General features: G+C 40.7%; 1 protein-coding gene and 1 long non-coding RNA gene across 4 annotated transcripts; one reads left to right on the forward strand and one right to left on the reverse strand.

Moving 5' to 3' along the window:
• The first annotated feature begins 8,901 nt into the window (after positions 1-8,901).
• klhl22 (kelch-like family member 22) lies at positions 8,902-14,264 on the forward strand. Of its 3 annotated transcripts, none has more exons than XM_037257837.1 (8): positions 8,902-9,184; positions 9,311-9,637; positions 10,512-10,677; positions 10,789-11,100; positions 11,445-11,854; positions 12,179-12,371; positions 12,481-12,714; positions 13,209-14,264. In XM_037257837.1, the coding sequence occupies exons 2-8, from the start codon at positions 9,381-9,383 to the stop codon at positions 13,548-13,550; spliced, it is 1,914 nt and encodes a 637-aa protein (XP_037113732.1). In that variant the 5' UTR covers positions 8,902-9,184; positions 9,311-9,380; the 3' UTR covers positions 13,551-14,264. The 3 variants fall into 3 exon arrangements, with proteins under 3 accessions (XP_037113732.1, XP_037113733.1, XP_037113731.1); XM_037257838.1 differs by having other exon boundaries at positions 9,316-9,637; XM_037257836.1 differs by lacking the exon at positions 8,902-9,184 and having other exon boundaries at positions 9,228-9,637.
• On the reverse strand, positions 11,021-15,332 carry LOC119126645. Its single transcript, XR_005098673.1, has 2 exons — positions 15,276-15,332; positions 11,021-11,139 (listed from the first exon to the last, which is right to left on the reverse strand). It is a non-coding gene; the product is annotated as an uncharacterized LOC119126645 (long non-coding RNA).
• Between the last annotated feature and the right edge of the window lie 1,891 nt (positions 15,333-17,223).

A 17,223-nucleotide genomic window follows, 5' to 3' on the forward strand; every position in this document is an offset into this window, starting at 1 on the left:
TACCGAAGACACAGACGGGATAGAGACTCACGGCCAGCAAACAGACAGACCGACCGACAGACAGACAGACAGACAGTCGACTTGGACAAGGATAAAATTCTGACCGTGAGCCTCCAGACAGACCGGGGGAAAACCAGACGACAGGAACACTGGACGCGGACAGGGATGGAACACAACAGCAGACACCAACAAGGAGGAACACACGGGCAGGGTTTAAATACATACAATACAACGAGAGGGAGCAGGTGACAGACATTACGGTGATGAAGGGGTGTGGCTGAGGGAAGTTGCCGGCCGAGCGTGTTCTGGCACCGGCATGACAGAGTTAAGGGCCCCTTTTCGTTCATCATCCATCTTGCACATATACTCCCACGTTTACTTTATATCTGCTTGATTTTGTTGCTTGGCAGGAACAGAAATTCAGAAATATGCAAACTGGAGAAATTACTGTAATCACAACATTGTGATGATAATGAATCAAGAATATGTAGATAAATGTTGATTGATTGTTTGATTGCTTGCTTGCTTGCTTGCTTGCTTGCTTGATTGATTGATTGATTGATTGATATAAAAACTGTCCATTCAGTCTTTTTTCTATAGCGCTTGTCCTCATTTAAGTCGCAGGGGAGGTGGAGCCTATCCCTGGGGTACACCAATGAGTCATCACAGGTGACATGTCGGCAAACCACCATTCTCATTCACATTTGCACGTATGGGTAATTCCGAGACATCACTTACTTTAAAACTGGGGTTTTTAATTGGTTTCTTCCAAGGAACCGCCATTATAACCAAGAAGCAACTCGGGGACCACTACTTTGGCGGAATATTATTTTGTTTTGCACCGATGGGGGATAGGTCTATACAGGATATTTATTTGCATCTGTATGTCTATTTTGGAATCTCTGCTGCATTTGACATATTTTGGATGGGTAAATGATTCACAAAATTAGCTGGAAAATAAATCAAATCTGAGTGATAAATCATTTTTATTTTTAAAAATGTTACAATCCATTTCCAATGTCGCAGACCACCTGTAATGCCACTACGGACCACTAGAGAGTCGCGGACCACCGTTTGACAACCCCTGCTTTAAAATACAAATTTGAACCTCAGAACTGTGATGCAGAAGTTCTATCTACAAGGCCACTGTGTTTCTCCACTTAATCGTTCTATAATGGAGAAATCATAATATCTAGTCAGCCACTATCTCACCGTCCCTAATTCACTAGTCATCACTACTAAAATATATTTTTTTCTTGAATGTTTTGCCTTGCATATTAGATTAAGAACTGCTGTGCGTTCATTCTGAGAGGGCCTACACATTTTTGCTTGTCATTTATCAGTGCAAAATGTCTTGTAATTGGCCTCTGGCAGGTTATACAGAAAAACGGGCTGTTCTATTCTTCGTCCAAACATCATTTCGATTACAATGGGTGTCTAGCTTCCACTGATGGTAACACCTCATTTTATTTTCGACTTCCTTTTTTCAACATCTCTTTTTGAGCAACAGATTGTTAACTGCCTCTTCACACTGTCCCCGCAAATGGCTTTCTCAAATGGAGGCTGTTGGCGAGCACAGTCTTAGCTCTTTGTTGGCAAGAGAGAACAGTGAAACAACCGCCAGCATCCCCGTAGGTGTCCACTTAACACTGAGACATGGGTGACAGGCCACTCAAGAACCAATGTTAGACTTTAGGGAGAAAAGCTTGGAAATGACATCCCCCTAATGAGCATCTTTCTACAACCTTCAGTTCTCTTCCCCTCTCTTTTTTTTTTCTGCTTGAAAATCTTGATTGAAGAAGCAATCCTTTCCCCATTGGAGTCTCATGTCTTGGATGACATGAAATGGTTCGCCAACAAAGTTGTGTGACAGGTTGATGAGCGGAAAGTTGTCCCAGCTCAAAAAGGGAAGACAGATAAACTTTTGTACTCTGGGGAGGAGGAATGTGTCTTATGGTTAGTAAAACAAACATTCAGGGAGCTCATGGAGAACAAGGATAGATAACATGGACAAATATTTACAACATAATAGGTCAAAGATTATTAACATTTATTTGATAGCACACTCCCTTATTCGCTTGACTCAACTGTTTAGACATCCCTCCCTGTCTACGCTTACATAAAACATCATATTGGTTTAAATGAGACAAATGGCCTTATTTGTATTCCAAGGGAGACATAGATAAAAAAGCCAAGATTTACACAAAGGTGCCATTTTCATAAAGGTTGAATGTGTCACAGACCATATAATCCAAGGTAACATTACTTGAGTGTGACTTGCTAGCTCTAGCGCATCACATCATTTTGGGTGAGGCATAACACATTTTGTTCCGATGTTAATTTGTCTTTTTGTTAAACCAATAAATTAGTCACTGCAGTCTTTGTATGGCTTGTCTCTTAAATCAACTGGGTTTTAACAGAGAAGTATGCATTTAAAGCTCCATCTATGAGTGAGGTTGCAGATGGCAAAGGTGTTATCACATTATTGCATGAGTCATAACTGTAAAATGTCAGCATGGCTATACAGCAGTGCTTTCCAACCAGGGTGCTGAGGCACATTTGTATGCTGTGATCATCAAGCATGATATGGGAAATTATCCCGTCTCACTTAATTTGTCCGAAAATTATTCATTACTTGGGAATATCTTTGTTCAACGTATCAGGACAGGTAGAACAACAACATGCTTGTCCATTCAATGGCAGAAGGTAGAATAAAGCTATACGTGTATTCGCCTACTGCCATGACATCCAACAGAAAAGGTCAGGATTCCCTGTGAGTGATACCATCTTTTTTATTCCAATTAAACAAGCTCAGACTTCACACTGAGTGAGTCCATTTGTGAGTAAGTGGAGATGAGATCATTTTTTCACCTATCCCCTATTGATATATATTTTTGTACTTTTTGGCAGTATGCCATGAGAATTTTCCAACATAAAACGGGTGCCTCGGCTCATTGATAGTCAGGAAACACCGCTGCACGGAGCGATTCTATTTCTACAACACAAGGCGAGCATCATGCACATGACCCAGTTATTTGTTTTGAACTTGCATCACACAACGTTGCGATGATATGAAGAAAAAATGTTTGTTTACATCCTCAAAAGTCTTAAAAATCTGTTTTTACACATAAAGGAAAAGTGTTAGAACAAACTTCAGTATTAAAAACTGATGAGGATTTTAGAAAGAGTTTGACATTTTGATACATTTGCATTTTGATTTATTTTAGCACTTGACTAAAATCACACTAAATATCAGACAAGATTTTGGTCAGTGTGTACACTCACTTATTAGACATTCAATTCTATATTTATCTCATTAGTTTTCTTCAGTATCAAGTTATTTAAACATTTAGTAACACTCCTTGCTCAGTCAGCTCATTTTAAACACAAAAATGATGAATCAACAGTGTCCAGAAAAGCGCTACATAAATCTAATGCATGACTCAAATTCAAGGAGCAGTGCTCCGTCTGCTGCACCACCTACAGTTTTACACTCCTGCAAAGTACATCTTCGCCACCATCATTAACAGAATTGTTAAATTCAACACCTCTCTGATATGAAATTGAACATTATTACCCGTGTAAAGGCGGACAACTCGATACAGCTCTTATATTGGATATGCTCAAACAATCAGAAAACAGCATAGGTACAGTATTAAAATGTGTCATTATGAGCGTTTAAGTGGGGCACAATCCATTCTTTCTATTGAGTCAAATAAGAAAGAGGAGAGGAAAATAACATTGATTATGGAGCTCAATATTTCTCTGAGTACCACTCAAGTGACGGTGTTTTGTGTGCACACGGCACCCGATTGAGTGGAGCACAATCTTATCCTCCGCCTTATTACAGCCCTGTTCATGAGGAAGTTTGAAGTGATCCTTGACACCATCACTGCAGTCGTTTAAGTCCCCGGAGGCTTTATATAACCTCGGCCAAGAACAAATGCCAAAATGCTACAGGTAATCGACGATGACAAACAACCCAGATCGGTCGCCGAGGTCACGTCTGACACACAGCTCACCCGATTGGTACTCTACTTCGACGTGAACCCAGTGGTAAATAAAAAAAAAAAAAAGGCAAAACATATCGATTTTGCCCTTGAAAGTTTACTTTCAAAAGTTTCTTTTTACACTTGGATACTAAGTTAAAGTAGGCCTAAAACTAGAAGGCGCTGTATAAAATGATATACACTCTGTGTGTGTGCCTGCGTGTGTGCAAATATGTGAGAGAGAAAAAGCTTCACCCTGGGATGAATACATTTGGGCTCCACTGTAGCTGATTTTGCAAGATGATGTTAAACAGACTTTTCATTTGATTAAAGTCCATAAAATTGATCACAATAGTTCTAGACGAAAAATCTTCTAAGACAATGGACAGATTTGTCCAGTTGTGATCGATTCAATGCCTTCAGAACGAAATGACTTGGAAGAATGATAATATTCAGACGATTATTCGTAATTGGAAATAACAACAAATAAAGCATTAATATTCGGGACTTCTATAACAGCGATATTTAAAAACGAGCACAGTTAAAGGCAGCATTTTCATAGCACTCTTGTTTTGAATTTGGAACAGACGAACCGATTTCCTGTCCACTGATTGTCGGAACCCTGTCTCAAATAAATAGTAACACATTTTGCCAAGAAGCCATCCGACTCATTCATTTCCTTGGCATATTGACAATTTTTCACATGAATCAAATAATTTGATGGTCGTTCAGACAATATTATCAGAGAACAGAGTACAATATTGTGAACAATCAATGTGCTAATGAACGCTTGTTTTTTTTTGTTTTCCTTTTTTTCTAAACAAATCCAATTTCTGTGTGTAGCATCTCATTAATGGACCACATGCAATAGCGTTGAATCTCTGAGTCAAGCACAATACTAACACTTAATTTCTCCATTCTGTTCTTCCTTAATGTTTCCAAACCACTATCCACTTGGAAATACACTTTTTCTTATGGACCATTAGGTCTAGTAAGAAATAAAAACGAACAAAAAAAAATGAGAATACAACTTTGGTGCATGGTGCTGAGCATATGTATTGTTATGCCATTAACAGAAGATGGAGACGAGATGTGGCTTGTTAAAACAGCTGAATGAACAGATTGAAGGGGAGATTCATTACGGTGTCCATTGAACCTGATCACCCAATTTAATTTATATAAATAGTCTGCATATGAATCCTGCCGCAAACATATTCTAAACGGCTCCTTACATCTGCATAATGGACCCACAGATGTTTTTTTGTGGTTGTTTATTTTGTGGCTGTCACTCCTTTAATAAATAGTGTATCTGCCTGTTATCCTCTCTCTCTCTCTCTCTCTCTCTCTCTCTCTCTCTCTCTCTCTCTCTCTCTCTCTCTCTCTCTCTCTCTCTCTCTCTGTCCATCTGTCTATCCTTCCATCCGTCCATCCATCATCCATCCATCCATCCATCCATCCATCCATCCATCCATCCATCCATCCATCCATCCATCCATCCATCCATGTTAAACCAGACGGGGATATAAAGTTGCTTCTGTTGCCTGGGATATTCTGTGACGATGCGGGGACAAGTTGGCCATGATATAGGCCCACCTTCCCCCTTTTGAGAACAGCTGTACATGGTCCGCACAAGCTATCTGCCGCTGCAGTGTCTGCGTGACATCTTGTGTAATAGTTCTTACTGGTCCACACGTGTGGGCCCCATGTGACGTCAATCTGACAATCCGCCACTTTGTTTCCCGTGTCTCGTTAGAAGCATCGTGTCACCCAAGATAAAATATACATCATGGATTCCATGCACAGATGCCGCAGACTTTCATTTTAAATGCCCAATGTACTGGCCCGCCAACCATAATAGCCATCATGTCAAAATACTGGATTTTGCAGGAAAGCAAATTTCTTATTGTTTCTGAGCGGTCTAAGGACTCATGAACATGGCTGGTGGAATGATTGTAATTTTTATTTCTATTATTGTTCATGATGAACATATGATTTTGATGATGAAAACAGTTATTTGTGGGTGCCTGGGTGTTAAAAAGGTGGCCATCCTCTGTCTCTCAGGTAGTGTGAGCCAGAAAGTGCGACTGATTAGGAGAATAGAATAATTTTTGACTTTGAATTTGAAAAAAACTGCCACATCCTTCACCGACGCTAAACTTGATCCCAAGGGTCGTTTTTGAACCTTCATTACACTTTCACACATTGTCCCTTTAATTGATTTTCCATCTAAATGTGTCAGTCTTAAAATGACTGATGGTCCACCCAAGGTGACCTTGCCTCTCATCTCAATTCAGAAGAGGAAAGGCTCTTTCATTTTTCATTTTTTAGCCATATATATTTCTCAGGTGAAATTTGCAACAAAATGATTAGCTGGCAACCAAGTCAGGGTGTCCCTCACCTTCTGCCCAGAGACTGCTCCAGTAGATATCAATCTGGAATCCAAATCCTGTAGAAGTACTACACGAGCCCCATTATTTGTCAGTGAAGTGCGGGATTAAATGTCACCCCGCAGCAAGCAGACAACAGAAAGCATCAAACAGCAGAGCAAGTTGCCACAGGTCATTGGCATGGAGGAAAATGGATTGCTGGGGTCTTAAATACAGAACAGCAACAGCAAAATTGCACCTGCCAGGAATGCACGGTAGCAACTTTACAACCTGCCATTCACCCTACAAATCACGGTGAGAGGAGTAGGAAAGGCCAACATGATATATTCCCTTTTTCCCGTTTAGAAAAAGGTAAAAGTTTAGAAATGCAATCTGCTAACGGTGTCAAAAATAGGTAAGCATCTGAAGACTACAAATGGATAGGCTTTTAGTAAAAGTCGTCAATTTAGAGTCAATGTTTATATGCTGGGATCAAAATCTTTTGGGCCATATAAAAAAAATGACAGGAAGTAGATGTGGAAAGCACTTGGGATAAAAATGAATGGCAGCATTGGAGTTTTGTTGTCCCCAAATAATTAGTGGTGAAGTTGTTTTCCTTTGCTCTTCAACGTGAACTTGTTATACAACTGATGTGTTGGTATACAGCACAACAAACACACCCAACGCAGACAACATTACGGACACTCGTTTAAACCTTTGAGAAGCATTTTTTAATTACTAATCGTTGGAATGAACCTCGTGGTATTGGAGATTACATCAAATAATTGTTTAGTTTTATTTAATCATGTAGACACAAGTAACTACTTTCAAAGTTTTTTAATTTGCATTGTTTTTATGAGTTTATATTTTTAGTTTTTGGAGAGAATGATTTAAAACACCTATTTTAACAATAAGCAGCATTAGGCAGAGACAAAAAAGTTATTTGATTTGTGTCAAGATCCATTCCAAATCTCATCAAATTCCTTTTGACACAAGACTCAGCAACTTCTCATATAGAATTGACTAATTTCATAAAAAGAAAATCATGGTTGACATACAACCTCATTGGCTGAGGGAATAAGCTGTGTACTTCGTACACACACTCCAGACAAGTAACATTTTACTCAGTTCACAGTAAGCATCATTACATATATATCAGATTATAATCATATCAGATCTTTAGGTCAAATGTCTTCACTATCTCCGTTTTTGACAAGCCATCGCCATCCTAAGTCTGTAGAGCAGATGGACTGATAAGTAACCGTGTGTGTCTGCACTCCCATATGATGCCCTGGCACAGATTTCTCCTGATGAGAGATGGAATTTTCTCCTCTTAATGATGGCCAAGCCCAACCTTTATTGGCCTCCACAAAGGTCAAGTGAAACCAGATCTATCGGCATGATCTGCCACACGGGAATCATCAGCATATTCTTTATCGTGCACTTGTGTAAGAAGCAGTATGTCCTTCCATCTGATTTCTGTATTGATGGGATTAGGGTAAATTTCAAAGTACAAACTGGACTGGTCACCATGTAATTGCATTGTACTGTAAATGGGCAGAGCAACAATTGAATCTACCACAGTATATAAACCTGTACACTACATGTACTGTTTTGGAATGATTTTATGTACGTCACTTAGGCTAGACATAGGCTATGTGGATTAAGCCTGTTCAAGACGGATTGAGTTGACCAACATATAACATATTTTTGATCAATTTTCTATTTTACTGTACAGGGAATAATGAGAAAAGGTCCAAAGGATAGTTGTCTGGATTGTCGTGTTGTGGTGGACCCCAGGACCAGGCCTCTCACCCAGCAGGCCTGCAGTTAGGGGTGGGGTGATAAGTGTCTCCTTTGTTACATCATCTTGTCTTTGTTGCTCTCTCAGTTTTTGGTAGTCAGTCATGGAATAAAGACATGTTCAAAATAAAGACTTGTGCTACAGTATCACAAATTTGGTCATTTTGTACAGATGAAATAGAAGGATATAGATCCAACCTCAGTTTCCCTTCACTGCACTGCACAAAGTAAATTACATGGCAAGTGTTTCAAATTAATGTTGGTGTTGTGCGATGATCAAGAGAGAATACAAATAGGACAAACCTAAATTATTGTGTAATAAATGGGATGTCACCTTCATAGCCATTTTCTTCTTTTTTGTAATCAAAGCGCTTCACACTGCTTCCTCATACATCTTAAATGTTTTGCTCAACAACACTTCGAGATGGAAACAATGGTTGGGGGATCGAACCCACCATCTCTGGGTTGGGAGACAACCACGACCCACTGAACCCGTCCCGCACCTATTGAATAGTCAAGAGCCCCCTCTAGTGTTTCAAAATAGTAATTGCAGGACGATACCCCGGAAATGCACATAGATTTATTCGTAATGTGTAGTTGTATGAACCAGTCAAGAATACAAAACGAATAAATATGTGACTGCAAATTCTTTCTACAAAATCTTCAAATATTTTTGACATTGCTTGAGCTACGTTTTTTGCACGTTTCTGATAGGCTCATGTGAGCAAATGGACGGGCGAATAAAATATGCGTAACCAATGGGACATCAGATCAACACAGTAGCGCCTCAAAGTAAACAGATCAGCAAACGTCAAAAACCACAAAACGAACTATATAATCCTAAATTGTACAAAAAAACTGCGTGCTTTAATATCGCGACTCTGTGTTTATTGCTGTCGTTCTTTTATTGGCAAACGTTTATTTCGACCTTCAAGTAGTGAGGTTTTAAGCGTTCTCTCGTTAGCTCGCTAGCAGTGTTTACCTAATCAATGATGACCTTAGGTTACATCTAACCGTCGATTCGAGGTAAATGCATGCACTTGAATTTGAACATTTGATTTGAATATTCTGTGACTGCCGCGACTGGTTAACTGTAACCACCCTGACAGCAGCCTCTACTCCTCCTCCTCTTCCTGTTGTTGTTTTTCCCGGAGAAGTAGTTTGTTCAACGACTTCCTACTGGAAGTCTTCTAGATAATGCTAGCGCCAGACATCTAAGGTGATGAAATCTGAACAACACAATCCTGCGATGGCTGCCAACGCACAGCTGAGTCTGGTTGGCGGTTCGGTCACCGGCTGCTCCTCAGCCGGTGGCCGCGGTCGTCAGACGTTCAGAAGTTCGGCCCATTCCCAAAGCCTGCTGGACAGCCTGCTGGGGCTTAGGCAAGCTGGCATCCTGTCGGACGTGGTGCTTCTGGTGGAGGGTCGAGCACTCCACGGCCACCGCGTGCTTCTCGCTGCTGCTTGCGATTATTTTAGGTAAAACAAACTTCTATCGTTCGTTAACTGTCTGTTTTGTCAAAGTGCAAACGCGATGTGGAATTATGATGCTGCTTCCAATAACACCAAGCAGCGCGTAGTCATTCAGCTGTAAAGGCAACTACGAAAAGTCGATATTAATATGACACTTCCAGGAACCTAATTGCAATTAACATTCCGTCAGGCGCATCACATTTGCTGTCCTGCAACTCACCATTCCTCTGTCACGTTATGCGTTGATTTTAGTGTGAGATCAATAGTTGTCCTTCCTGTCATGTGTTTTTGTACACTACTTTGTGTGTGTGTGTGTCTGTGTGATAACTACCCAGTCGTCATATAATCAACCTCACATACTCACTTCACTGGTTCTTTTATCTCAAACAAGATATTTTAGGTTGCATTACCTGACATGTTTTGGCTTGTACTTCCGCCTTCATCAGAGTCTCTAAAATGAACTTAGTACAACAACCTCACATACTGTTCTAGACTTTAGGTTTACAGGGAATGTAAAGAAGCCTTTACTGTCAAAACCTACCAAGACAGCAAATAAGCAAGGTTATCTGTATTTACATAACTGAATATTGACATTAATTACACATAGCTAGGGGTGCACCCAAAACTTGAAGTTTGTGGATGACAGCGGAAGTGGATCAGGGACAATGATAAGTCAAAGTACAGAGAGGAGGTACATCCAGTGGACAGGTGCAAAAAAAAAAAAAATCTTTGCATCAATGTGAAGAAGCCCAAGGAAGTAATGATGGATGGTTCTAGTGGTGTGATAGCTGATTGGCATGTTTAACAGATCAAACGTTCCAAGTGATCATTGACATCTCCCTGTTCAGCCCAACACTTTTCTTATCAATGTTTTCCTCAGAGGGATGTTCACTGGAGGCCTTCGCGAGATGCAGCAGAATGAGATCCCAATCCACGGAGTGTCTTATTTGGGCATGAACAAAATACTGGACTACATCTACACTTCAAAGATAGAGCTAGACCTGGACTGTGTGCAGGAAGTCCTAATAGCGGCCACATTGGTGCAGGTGTGGTTTCTTTCCTTTTCATGATACACAGTACTGATAAATCAAAGACACCCCAAAGATGAACATCCACAATTTATGTCATTTGGTATTTTTTCCACCCATGTCTTTCAGCTTGAGGATGTCATAGGCTTTTGCTGCGAGTTCCTCTTCTCCTGGCTGGACGAGAGCAACTTATTGGAGATGCATCACCTCGCCGATCTCTACGGACTGCGGCAACTCAATGCCAGAGTCCACGCCCACATCCTGAGCAACCTGCAGGCTTTGTCCCGCACAGACGTCTACCGGCGACTCCCCCAAGAAGAAGTCTTCCAAGTTCTAAGCAGTGATGAGCTGGATGTGCAAAGTGAGAATGAGGTGTACGAGGCAGCGCTTCACTATCACTACAGTCCTGAGCAGGTGGAGAGTGACCAGGTGTACTTGCAGGTCAGTCTGGTGTGTCCATGTTCTTTTCCTGGCAAGCGTCTAAAGCAAACAGCATGTATGTTAACACAGGTCAAGAGCTAAAGTTTAATCAGAGATGGGATAGGCTCCAGCAGTTCAGAACAAGGATCATCAGATCATCATAAGGTTGAGTTATAAAAGCAATACCAATGTTATCATGCACTGTAATTTATAGCTATGTATCAGAGGATTAGGGTTAGTTGCTGTCATTATCATATTATTAGTATGAAATCTTGATGTGCTGATTGAAAAAGGGCCGATTTGTAAAAATGTGTTGACCAGTGTTCACTGCGTGTCTAAATGTTGCTAATTTTGCCGTACTGCAGGACAATCTCAAGATGCTTGATGCTGTGCGCTTCTGCCTAATGGAGAAGCAAGTGCTGCAGAGGTTGCACGATAAACTGGATCAGTGCCCGCTAAAGGAAGCCGTGTCTGCTGCCCTGCATTACCATGAGCAGGAGATGTGGCAGCCTGTCCTTCAGAGTCCTCTCACACAGCCTCGTTCCACCTTCTACTGTATTTTGGCCTTCGGGGGGATGTTCGCTTCCCCCTCTCATACGGACAACGAGCACCTGTTCCACGTGTTCCACCCTAGCTGGAAGGAGTGGAGGGCTCTTAATTCAGTGAACACTCCCCGGATGTCCAACCAGGGAATTGCTGTGCTCAACAACTTTGTGTATCTTATTGGTGGAGACAGGAACACCAGTGGATTTCGTGCAGAGACTCGATGCTGGAGGTGAGGGCAACATTTTGGCTTCAGAAAGGGGTCTCTCTTATTTTTACATGCAATTTCATGTTCATATGAAATGCAAAGAAAAATAATGACTTAAATACAACTCAAATCAAGCATTAAAAAAACAAATCAAAATAACCGAGCAATTTACTGCTTTTTCGTTTCCAACCTCGGTGTACGTAAATTGTCGTAATATTTTTGACGTAGTCAAAATGGTCATCAAATTACTTGTGGAATCTGGAATCTATGATGAATGCTTTTGTTGAGGTCAATCCACTCGCATTATTTCTGAAGTCCTAATAATCTGCTCCTGTCCCCATTCTCTAGATACGACCCTCGTCACAATAGTTGGTGCTCCATCCAACCTTTGCAGCATCAGCACGCGGACCACTGCGTTTGTGTGGTGGGCGGGCATATTTACGCTATCGGAGGTCGCGACTACAGCAAGGAGTTGTCCTCAGTGGAGCGCTATGACCCGCATACTAACACCTGGGAGTTTGTGTCCCCTCTCATTAGAGAGGTAAGAGCTGTAACTCCACCTGCGTGCACACGAGGGCGCCACTTAGTCACCACTCCTATTTTAAGAACTCTACCCGAACCTTGTCTTAATAGCTCAATCTTAATTGTAGGTTTACGCCCATGCCGGAGCGGTGCTAGATGGCAAGATTTACATCACTTGTGGACGCAGAGAGCGGGCGTACCTAAGCGAGACCTCCTGTTACGACCCGGTAGCCAACCACTGGACGGCATGTGCGGACGGGCCAGCAGGGCGAGCGTGGCACGGCATGGCTGCTGTAAACAGACGCCTCTATGTCATTGGTGGAAGTAATGACGAGCATGGCTACCGGCGGGATGTCTTACAGGTACAATAACGTGTGTGGCTTTTCTCCATGTACTCAGCCAAAAACATGCGAGCTAGGTTTGGTTAAGCAAACACACTAAGCTGTGAATGTCAAGTGTGAATGGGTGTTTGTCTACATGTGCTCTGCAACTGGCTTGCAATCCGCTACCTAATTGTCACTGTTCAATTGCTTCCCAGTATTATATTTTTGTATTGTACTTATATTAAACCTATTGGAAAAATCATTGATGTATCTAAAAAAACTGAATATTTTATCAAATTTCAGGAAGGAAAAAAATGGCTAAATGAATCCTACAGGACTCTTAATAATGAATTGGACATAAAAAATAAAACGAGCAATTTTACAAATCTAAAAAGACAGCCATCTCACCCTCTTAACCATCGAAAATTGAGAGTACAGTATTGAAATGATGGCTTTGTAGGTTAAAAGATTTTTACATTTAATGAATTCCTCTGATTTTTATACATTTTACCACAAATACTGTCTTTTTTCAGACGGCGTGCTTTGATCCCTCAGACAACTCATGGACTTTACTGACCCCACTCCCTGCTGGCCATGGGGAACCCGGCATGGCAGTATTGGACGGTCGCATCCACGTAGTGGGAGGACGCTCCCACAACAAAGGCAACCGAATGAAATACGTTCACGTGTTCAACACCGACACAGGCGAGTGGGAGAGCGACGCTCCCATGAAGGAGCGCGTCTCGGGCCTGGCCGCCTGCGTGGCGCTCATGCCACCAGCTGTGATGGCACTCGCCAAGAGCTTGGAGCAGCACATCAAGTTATTGTGGGGAGATGACTTTTCCAGCTCACACACAAGCACGGATGAAGACTAATGATTAATGAGCGCTAAGGTACCTTTTGTCATGTATATCTAAGTATTTGTGGCAGCATTACATCATGCTAGCTGCCCTTTCTTATTAGTGCCTCTGAATTGAATGTGTGCATTAAACTTTATTTCCCCGATTAGCGATGGGCATAAGGGTGGATTCTTTGAATTCCATTTTCCATAGCACGGTGCACTGAAGCCTATCCCAGCTTACTTGGGGCTGGATATACCTACAAGTGGCTCTTTGATACACTAGACAATATTGGACTGTGCATTTGGTACTTGGCCCTTCAGTGGGGACTTACTTACCCAACTTAATGCTACCGGAGATGCTGGTTTCGAAATGTATTGGGCAGACTGCTACAGTATATTGGGACTTGAGTGTAACAAGTCCCATTTTTAATATAGACTGCGTCAGAAGGCCATGGGCATCTTTGATTGGCATGAAACCTGATTGGATAAAATCATCAATGGACAGTGCAGCCAAATAAAACATCACAAGGTAGTGTAATATTTGCTCCCAACAATGGTTAAAATACAAAGTTAAAATATGCAGTGTTATTCTGTCAAACATGACACAAAACAGGAGTTCACAACTTTTGAGCAGAGATTCTCCCATCCCTTTTGAAATAATGTTCATTGATTATTACACTGGTAAACAAATATATATATTTTTTAAATATTTGTCAGATGCAAGTAAAAATTTCTAGACTATTTTTTTTGGAGCTCTGAATCTTTCCTTGTTGTTTTTTTTATTTAGCTCACTGGGTTTTCATAAGATTCATAAGTAACAATAATAATAATAATAATGAAGAATGCTGATAGGACAAATCTGCTGTGACATTTCATAAGCATTCTAAATTGATGGCAGAGTAAGCTAACGTATGACCTGTCTCTCGGTCTTTATGCACTTAGTTTTTACTCCTAATGACTATGCAATATGAGCAGAAAGCAGCTGACTACCATTTAAATACCATAATTTTCCATCTATTGTCCCCACTTGAATAGAAGCTGCACCTGCTATATTTTAAAAAGGAACAAAACAGATTGGTCAAGGAACAACAAAACCGCCATACATCAAAACAAAACATTTCTTACCCGATTTTGCATAAAAGTGGGCTCCCTAGACAGCAAAATGCACGTTAAACGGTCGTCTGGATTGCAATGAGATTTCAGTGGCTGTCTTGTGCATTGATTTATAATGGAATCATGAGTTCAGCAAGATAAAAATCTGAACATCAGAAAAGTGATGTCGTTGTTGTTTGTGTGATGAAAACCAAATCACGAATGTTACTACTGTGACTTGTGTCTTCCTTCTCTTTAGTATGACTTATTATGCACATTATGTCATGATGGAACCCACATAGAATTGTAGAGTCATCAATTATCTAGATAACCACACAAACCGAGCCTATTTTGTTCTTTTAATTTGTTTGCTTCTGTTTGATACCTCACGTTTATTTAAATGATCCAGATGAGCTAAAAAAACAAGTTGCACAATGTTCATTCTTTTTTCTGCATGGCTTTGCATTCTTTGTGATGCTCAAAATGTTATTAAACATTTTTTCTCTTCCATGTAACAGGTTAAGCCTGTCACCCAAGATATGCAAATGTATTTCTGTGGTAAAGAAAGAATAAACAATAATATATACCTTTTACCATGCTTCTGTCCAGTTATGCAACCTAAAATTCTCATCAACAACTTATTCGTAGCAAAATATTTTTTGCTCACCATTAAAGATCTTCAAGGACAGGGTTCGGCAACCCAAAATGTTCAAAGAGCCATATTGGCCCCCCAAAAAACATACCTGTCTGGAGCCGCAAAAATCTAAAAGCCTTTTATAATGCAACATAGACTGTCAATACATAAGTTGTATGCCTACTATTAAAATAATTTTAAAAAATAATAATGGTGTCAATTTGATCATTTCTTCTTGCGGCCCATTAGAGTTCACGTACCTGCATAGCAGAGCTGTCTGTTCGCTATCGGTCACGTCACACGACTCATCCATCGCACGCAATTGAGAAAAAGCTGGAGCTGAATTGATGTCCTTGATTTGCTGATCGGTGATATTGTTTGTGCGGAGAGGCATGTCTTTAATTTTCAGAATGATCTCGGTTTTGTTTTTGAAGTCCCAAAATATGCGCTCCCGGGCTGCAACAAAACTTGCAGCAGTAGTAGAGTTTGGAGATGCAATCCACTTCTTGAAACTGTTTTTTCGGTCCTCAAATTTCTCCAGCAGCACTGCAATTGCACGTTTCCTCTCAGTTGTAATTGGGAGATCGCAGCAAATTTAGCATGCTTTAGCTGAAAATGTCGCTCCAAATTCCTCTTCTTGTTATTTGACAACTTCTCATTGCAAATCAAACATGCAGGCAATGCTTCAGCATTGGCAATGAAAGCAAATAGTTCAGTCCATTCTTTCTTAAAGCCTCTGTTCTCATCAGCGATCTTTTTCTTTTTGCCTTTTGAATCCATGGCCCATCACTTACACACCTGTTTGTTTTCAACACACCTGCGCTGTGTCGCAGGCTATGACGCAATTTTGCTATTTGGCGTCATCCTTAAATTCGGTATTTTTAATATATTTACAACTTCATACATTTTTACAGCATAAGAATGGTTGTGTCATGATTACCATATAAAAAACATATTTTAAAAAACAACAACAACAAAAACAACATATTTTTCTATTTTCAGCATTTTTGCAAAAATTCCAGAGCCGCGGTTTGCCGACCCCTGTTCTAGGATGTCTTGTTCATAACTCTTTATTTTTAAAATCCATTTTTCATTTGCTTCTAAGATTATCTTTTCAAGGCGTTCCAGTTCAGTAAAAACCACCAGTACACACAATACTGTTGAATCACCAGAGACATCATTATTTTTAATATTAAGCAGACCTGAAGAACCTCTCCTGAATTAGGCCTTTTTAACTATCATTGTTCTCTACCAGTTATCTTTTGGCTAGTCGTGTAAAAATACGGCACAATATGGGACTGAGGTCTTTTTGTAGCTTTCCACAGATTGAATGTTTAAAAGCTTCTGAAGCAGCTGGATTTCCACAGGTGGACTGAGACTTTTGGGACTGCAATCGTTTCAGTCTTACTGCTTTTCTTCCAGCCAGCCAGCCAGTCAGTCTCTTCTAGTTCCTCTCCATTTGGCCCTACACTCCATCAGCTTTATGAAGGTTGACTGCTGCTTTCCTCTCAAGGGTGTTTCCTCTACATCTGTTACCCCCCTCCGCCTTCAACAGCCCCCCACTTGCTATCTTTCACACTATTGTGCTGCTTGTCTGGGGGGACCTGCTGACACCAGCCGTGGACGTCCACGATCAACATAGGTCAATCCTTCTTTTCTAAAGCTCTAGTACCACCAAGGGATACTTAAAACATATGTCTTGCACTTAACCACACCAGCGAACTTTACAGACATCTTAGTGCAAGTCGATGTGCTGCTCTTTGACCATTATCAGAGCAATTAAAAGGCCCACATTACACCTTATTGCGAGACCACGCATATTACACCCAATGGAATTGTAAAAAGAAAAAAACAGTACTTTTCTTTTTTATTCTTTTTATGTAGGAGGGGAATGTTCCTATGTTGTGACTCCTTTGCAACTACTCAGTAGACTGCTACTCAACCATATGCATCTTCATCATGAGTATAAGTTGTTAAATAT

The sequence above is a fragment of the Syngnathus acus genome, chromosome 9 (assembly GCF_901709675.1).
Source record: "Syngnathus acus chromosome 9, fSynAcu1.2, whole genome shotgun sequence".
NCBI lineage: Eukaryota > Metazoa > Chordata > Actinopteri > Syngnathiformes > Syngnathidae > Syngnathus > Syngnathus acus.

What these genes read in the sequence shown, in the direction of transcription:
- klhl22 (XM_037257837.1), top strand. Translation starts at nt 9,381, where the DNA reads ATGAAATCTGAACAACACAATCCTGCGATGGCTGCCAACGCACAGCTG. An exon ending in TAGCGGCCACATTGGTGCAG is followed by an intron (nt 10,678 to 10,788) that starts GTGTGGTTTCTT and finishes CATGTCTTTCAG; the next exon opens with CTTGAGGATGTCATAGGCTT. An exon ending in ACCGGCGGGATGTCTTACAG is followed by an intron (nt 12,715 to 13,208) that starts GTACAATAACGT and finishes GTCTTTTTTCAG; the next exon opens with ACGGCGTGCTTTGATCCCTC.